This window comes from Elephantulus edwardii, unplaced genomic scaffold (genome assembly GCF_000299155.1).
Source record: "Elephantulus edwardii isolate Elephantulus edwardi_28Jun2011 unplaced genomic scaffold, EleEdw1.0 scaffold00291, whole genome shotgun sequence".
NCBI classification, from domain to species: Eukaryota; Metazoa; Chordata; class Mammalia; order Macroscelidea; family Macroscelididae; genus Elephantulus; species Elephantulus edwardii.
Window position 1 is genome coordinate 936,478 of NW_006400041.1, and position 7,405 is coordinate 943,882.

A 7,405-nucleotide genomic window follows, 5' to 3' on the forward strand; every position below is an offset into this window, starting at 1 on the left:
AAAGAGATGAGGGGTAGATGGGCACAGGCCTGAGCACGGGCTTGCTCTGTGGCAATGAAGAACTCTGCATTGGGCTGGTGAAGAACCCTTTGTAGAGATGAGGAAGAAACAGGTGGTCAGTGGTTCTGCTTTCTGGTTTGCTTTTGCTGGATCAGTGCCCTGTATGTAGGCTCCTGCTCCTTGAAAACCTGGCTGGCTGGACACTTGTGGAACAGTGAGACACCGGCAAGGGAATTCTTCAGGTCAGTCCCTCTGCCACCGTGCCTCCTTCTTCACAGCAGTATGATTGTCGTTCTATGTTTTCATTCTTCCTGGCTCCTAACAGTTGTTGCTTTTATTGGCAAACAGAATACCAAAATAAAAACAAACACCAGTGTTTGTACAGGGAGAAAGTAACACAGATCTGTGTCTTCAGGGCTAAGAAAAATCTTACTTTACAACCCAGTAGGTCAAATGAGTACCTGGTCCTGTCCTTAGCACACCTCTTCAGTGGTCAGTGTGTTTGTCTCTTGGACAGGACTGGAAGCTGCTGTGATCTTCATCACACACCCTGAGTACTTGGCACTCATCAGTTGTGGGCCGACAAGGAGGCAGGACTATCCAGGAAGCAGTCATTTTCAAGGCTAGGTCTGGCGTTGTTCATTTCCACATGCAGCTGCCTCAGCTGGCCAGTCACCACCATGATTTGGGGTTAGAGACCCTGGTCCTGGAAAGGCAAGTAAAAACAATTACTACATAGCCAGAGAGCTTTCACAGAGATGTTAGACTCAACGTTCTAGGCCAACAGTTCCCCTGAGCTAGTGAAGTGGGGGTGCATTATCATTCTTATCGTCATTTTACAGATGAAGACACTGAGGCTGCAGAAGCTCCAACATCCTTAACCAAAGTCACATAAAATAGCTCTTAAAATGATAGTCTGGAGAGATTTGAGATTTGTGCCTAGCATCAATTTCCTCATCTGTAAAACAGAGATAATAACACCTCTTATTTATTGTGTTGGTGAAGCTTCATTTCTCACATACTTTGGTCATGGTATTAACAGGAGCCAGTCCTTGAAGAAGGATATTATGCATGGAAAGGTGGGTCAGTGTAAGAAAGGAAGCCCTCCAACAAGATGGATTGACACAGCAACTGTGACAAATGGGCTCAAGTGTATCAAAGATGGTGAGGATAGTACTGTGTAAGGCAAGGTTCCCATCCACTGTCCACAGGGTCGCTGTGAGGCATGGCTGACTCGAGAGTACATAACAACATAATTTATATGTTGAAACCCCTGTGCCATGTAATTAAACACTCAGCTGCTAACCTGCGCTTAGAAGTTCAAGTCCACCAGAGGTGTATTAGAAGAAAGACCGGGTGATCTATTGGACACAAAAATAACAAAGCTTCATTTCACAAACTTTGGGCACGGTACTCGGAGAGAGACACCATGCTTGGAAAGGTGGAGGGTGAGCAAAAGGGAGGAAGACCCCCACCCAGGTAGATTGACATGGGGACTGCAGCAGAGATTGTGAGAATGGCACAAGACAGGCCTAGGTTTAGATCTGTTGTTCATAGGGTTGTTCATGAGTCAAGAGGGTCGTACTTGACTCAAGGGAAGCTAACAAGAAGAACCACCACTGAAGATTGAAGTCACATGCATTGGAATGGACTTAATGGTAATTGCTGCTGTTGTTGCCATATGTATATACTTACTTGTGTGTGGAGGGTGTGTTTGTATTTATTGAGGTTTTTTAGCCTCTGTTCTGTTTTCACACTGCAAACTTCCCTTGTTCAATGGTATATTGCCAGGTGGCCTGGAGGTAAGAAGCTATGCTATAATCCTGAAACCATGTGGTTCAAGGTCACCAGCTACTGTGTGGGAGAAGTATGGGCTGTCTCTTCCCCTGAGATTAACAGTCTCTGAAAATCCACCAGACGGTTTGCTATAGGTCTATGGTACCAACAACAACAATGGATAAATGATAGAAGTGTAGGCAGACCCTTGCACTTCTAGTTGTTATGTGTCATTGAGTCAGCACTGACCCACAGTAAATTGAAAGGCAGATGGCCCATCCTTCTGCAGAGCAGCTTGTGGATTCGAAAAGAGTTCCTTTGAATTGGCAGCACAGCACCTTACCACTCAGCCACCCTAGCAGAGGGTCTAGTTTGTAACTTCTTTTGTTGCTGTGACTGCCAACCAGCTGGCCCCAATCGCATTCTTTCAAAGTGGATTACTGTGCCTTTCTTTCTAGCCCCCGTGGGTCTTTAAACAGCTCTGAAACGTCATCAGCAGCACTTCAGCATAGAGGCCACCTCGCTGAACAGGACTGACCTGGACTTTAACGGGGTGGGCCACACGGAAGGCTCCGGCGCTATGGCTGAACCACTGCTGCCCCCTGTGTTACCTCCTCGGTTCTGCACATTCTCCCGGACACGAGATGGACGCCTGGAAAGCCTCCGGGTGGGCGGCAGGGTAATAGACTCCAGCACTTCAAAAAGAAAAAAATGCACACAATTCAAGAGTGAAGAGAAAGGTAAAAGTATCCACCGGGAGGAATACAATATTGGTGGATATCAAAGCCCCCTCGGGCCTAGACCCTGGGTTCCCCTCTATTTTGACGAAAATAAAACACCCCAGGGAAAGTCTTTCTCTTGCACAAACAAGCACGACGTGGTGCTGCTTCCGAGTTGCCAGCGCATGGCCACAGGCTCAGAGCTTTTAAATTAATGGAAAAGGGGAAGGAGACAATACTTAGGACGTGAAGAGCCGGCACAATAAAGCGGCCGGAAGCCGAGACCCCCCGCGCAGGACAGCAGGGGCCCGCGCGGACACAGAGCGAGGCAGAGGCACGGACGTGGAGAAGCCAGGGCGGAGCCAAAGTGACGGCGGATTGCGCTCCACACTTCCGAGCCGTTCCACCTTAAGTGCCCAGCCCCCCTTAAGAGAGGCCCTTGGGGCGTGGCCTTCCATGCAAATTAGGGGCGTGGGTCGGCGGGGCGGGGCGGGCGGGGCGCTGACCTGACGTCAGGCCCGTGGCTCGGGCAGTTGGCGAGGCGGCGGCGAGGCGGCAGGATCGCCGGCGTGAAGCGGTCCGCGCGGTGGTGCGCGGGGAGCGGCGGAGCAGGAGCAACATGGCGCCGGTGGGCGGGGGCGGAAGCTCGGGCGGCGGGCCGGCCCGAGGGCGCCTCCTCCTGGAGGCGCTGCTGCTGCTGGTGCTACTGTGTGTCCCCGGGGCTCGGGGCCAGGACGACCCTCCGCGGAGCACCATCCTGGGCATGAGGCTGGCGAGCTGCAACAAGTCATGTGGGATGAATTCGGAGGGCATCATCTTCGTCTCCGAGGGTAGCATTGTCAACCTGAGATTGTATGGCCAGCGGCTCGGCTCCATGTCCAGCAACCTCATCTCCTTCACTGAGGTGAACGACTATGAGACTTCCCACAACTCCACCAACTGCCCAGAGCTGACCAAGGACCTCGTTGTCCAGCAGCTGGTCAATGTGAGCCGTGGGAACACGTCTGGGATGCTGGTGGTGCTCACCAAGTTTCTCCGGAGGAGCGAGAACATAAAGCTGTATGCACTGTGCACCCGGGCCGGGGTGGACGGACCCTGGCAGAGATGGACGGACAAAGACTCGCTGCTCTTATTGGTGGAGGAGACCGGGAGGTTCCTGCCGCTGTGGGTGCACATCCTCCTCATCATGGTGCTGCTGGTGCTGTCGGGCATGTTTTCTGGCCTCAACCTGGGGCTTATGGCTCTGGACCCCATGGAGCTGCGGATAGTGCAGAACTGTGGTACGGAGAAGGAGAAGCGCTATGCACGTAAAATTGAGCCTATCCGGCGCAAGGGCAACTACTTACTCTGTTCTTTGCTCCTGGGAAACGTGCTGGTCAACACCTCTCTCACCATCCTGTTAGATGGCCTCATTGGGTCTGGCCTCATGGCAGTGGCCTCCTCCACTGTTGGCATTGTCATCTTTGGGGAGATCGTACCTCAGGCCCTGTGCTCCCGACATGGGTTGGCGGTGGGTGCCAACACCATCAGCCTCACCAAATTCTTTATGTTTTTGACCTTCCCCCTAAGTTTCCCCATTAGCAAGCTCCTGGACTTTATTTTGGGCCAGGAGATTGGCACTGTTTACAACCGGGAAAAGCTGATGGAGATGTTGAAGGTGACAGAGCCCTATAATGACCTCGTGAAAGAGGAGCTAAATATGATCCAGGGTGCCCTGGAGTTAAGGACCAAGACAGTGGAGGATATCATGACCCAGCTGCAGGACTGCTTCATGATCCGCAGTGACGCCATCCTGGACTTCAACACCATGTCTGAGATTATGGAGAGCGGCTATACCCGCATCCCTGTGTTTGAAGATGAACATTCCAATATTGTAGATATCCTCTATGTCAAAGACCTGGCCTTTGTGGACCCTGATGACTGCACCCCCCTCAAGACCATCACTCGCTTCTATAACCACCCAGTGCACTTTGTCTTCCATGACACCAAGTTGGATGCCATGCTGGAGGAATTCAAGAAGGGTAAGGGTTCACTTCCTTGCTAACACCTCTTACTTGTTTTGTGTCTGTTAAGCTTAGTGTTTGGTTTGCAGGACTCTTCAGACCATCACTTCTATACTTCTGGCAAGAGCAGTGTTCAGGGCAACAAAAGTAGGTCTGCCCTCTGCCAGGTGTTATGTTTTGTTCTTCATGTGAATCAAACTAAGTCTCTCTGTGCCTGGAGAGGAGTCTAATTAGAGGATCGAGCAAGGCCTCTGGGAGCTATTGATCTTGGAGAGAGAAAAGCAAATACCTGCATAGAGGTGGAGACCAGAGCAATGGAGAGATGAAGCGTGGGGCCTGCACGTGTGTGACAGAGGAGAGGTGAGGAAGGGTACGGAGAGTCAGGGAACCCTTCACACAAGTGGGAGCATTTGAAGAGGGGCTTCAGAGATGGGGAGGCTTTTGACAAGTGACTTGTATTTGAGTCAAAGGGAGAACCTGCCTGGAGAAGGGAAAAAAGTGTTGGTACATGTGGTTGGGCCGAATATGGGTTCCATGTCTACGTTAATGGGGGAGAGGCTGAGAAGTTTAGGGATGCTGTGATGAAGAGCCCTGAAAGCTGAGCCAATAAATTAGCTTAGCTTAGTACTATCAAAGATCTTTGGTCAAAGGGAGTGAGTGATGTCAGTGGAAATCTTCATCTGCAGAAGGGAACTCTTGTGGGCTTCTTGTTAGGTGCACTCAAGTCAATTAGAGGCCATTACAACTCATACCTACCCTATAAACAGTACCTACCCTATAAACAGTAGCCTTGAGCCCTGCCCTATCCTGAGTCAGTCTTACTGTCTCTGACACATCTGTCCCCATTGCCCTAGTCACTGTATCAGTCATCCTGGGTCTTCCTCTTCTGCGCTGTCCCATTGCTCTTCCAAGCATGATGTCCTTGTCCAACAACTGGTCCCTCCTGGCAACATTCCCAGAGTTTGTGAGGATGGAGCTTCAAAATCCTTGCCTCCAAGGAGCAATCTGGTTTTACTCTCTCCCGGATAGACCCGTTTTCTTCTCTTGGCCCTGTCTGGTGGCTTACTGGTAAGAAATTGCACGCCAGTGCAAAGGTATTTGGTTAGAATCCACCAGCTGCTCCGTGGGAGAAAGATGGGCAGTCCCTCTCCTGTGATTTACTGCCTCTGAAAACCTGCTGGAGGGTCAGCTGTGGGTTGATTGTGACTCAGTGATACTCACCAACATCTGCAGCGGCTAGATACTCCTTAGGAGGCCTGTTTGGTTACCGGCACAGGAACAATGTCCAGTAACTTTCTACTATTCAGAAACTAGTAGATTAAGTTTTGGTTACTGCTCTGTCTTTCCCAGGCGCCAGGCATAAGCTTCCCTCCTGTGGTCTGATGGAATCCTATCCTGGCCTTGCATCACCTGTTTTTCTCACATAGTTTCTAGGTGGTTTCACAGATAGCTAGAGAGGCACTTGGAGGGTTTATTCACCAGCATTAAAGTTCTGGGCACACCCTCCCCCCATTTCTTTCCAACAAGAGTTTCCTCCCACCTCTGCCACTCAAAGGCCCTCAGTGGCAGTAAACAAGCCAATTACGGAGTAAAACCCTCCTAGGCCAAATGCAGTGAGGAGGCAGGGAGAGAAGCTATTTCTTTTTCTCTTTTTTTTTAAATTATTCCCTCTTTTTTTAATTTTTTTTTTTTTTATTATTATTTGTGTGTGTGCGCGTGTACCGTCAAATCAGATCTGACTGGTACAGGAGGAGATTGCCCCTTCTCCAGCAGAGCATCTGGTGGATTTGAACCGCATACTTCTGGGACTGCAGTGCAGCTGAGAGAAGCTATTTCTAAATGATGGGGAAGACATATCCTAACTCTTGGAATGTTGCTTTTTAAATGCCCTGCCTGCTCACAATGCTGTAGGTAGGGCACACAGTACTTCTGAACCCCAGCTGGAGGCAAGCTCAAAGATTCCTTAGATTGTTTTAGGAACAGCCTTGTAAATAGCTACATGAATGGGTGGGGGAGCCTTTTCCAGGTTCAATCTGAGAAAGTGCTTCTGTGTGGTATTTTCACTTTATTTTTTAAGTTCATAGAGTGCACTTGAGCACCAGAGCCAACCTAGTGTCCATCACCTTCCTTCCTGAGAGGCCAGCTTGGGAAATGTCAGCCAGAGTGGGAGGCAGACATCTGTGTGAAGGCAGCCTCCCGGGAGCCTGGAGGGATACAGACTGGTGGATGCTGGCAGAGCCTTGGGGGAACTTGGAGGATGCAGACCCAGGAGCCTGGGACAGAGAAGGTGCTCAGGGCAGATTTCTGTCCCCATTCTACCCTCAGCCTCATGGCCCAGACTTCCCCAGGACCCCTTGGCTAGAGGAGTCTGGCAAAGACTCTGCAGTGCAGCTTCCTCCTCACCACTTCTGTGATCTGTGGTAAGTGCTGGTGACACACCCAATATCACATTCTCTTCCATTCAGCCTAGATCTGGATCTAACCAGTATATGAATTGACTTGGCTAGGCTTCCAGGCCTCATACAACTTCTTTAAAAAACCCAATAAACTCTGTTGGATTTGGGTGAAACACTTCCTGGATCTTGGCAGGGCTGCCCTTGGGCTCCATCTCATGAAGATATTATGCCTTTTCAGTAAGCTGATAAAAGAGCAATATCTCAGCATCTGAGGTCAGACATCTGTAAAGGAAGCTCTCCAGATTCATGTTTTAATCTACCAGATTCTCTTTCTCAGCAGAGGCCTGGAGCTTGATGCTGAGCCCTGGAGAATGTTGTTGTTATGTGCCTTCGAGTCGTTTGCGACTCACAGCGACCCTATGCACAACAGCCCTAAACCCCCGCTCTATCCTGCGCCAACCGCAATGCTCTGACACACCCATCCCGATTACCCCAGTCACCGAATCAATCC

The 7,405-nt window shown here is 50.3% G+C and overlaps 1 protein-coding gene across 1 annotated transcript in view; it reads left to right on the plus strand.

Annotated features, from left to right (window-relative positions):
- The first annotated feature begins 3,032 nt into the window (after nucleotides 1-3,032).
- Nucleotides 3,033-7,405, plus strand: part of CNNM4 (cyclin M4) — a 76,705-nt gene continuing 72,332 nt past the window's right edge. Inside the window, exon 1 of the mRNA XM_006900701.1 lies at nucleotides 3,033-4,516. Within this exon, the coding sequence (XP_006900763.1) occupies nucleotides 3,115-4,516 (1,402 nt within the window). The 5' untranslated portion in view covers nucleotides 3,033-3,114. The remainder of the gene's footprint in view (nucleotides 4,517-7,405) is intronic.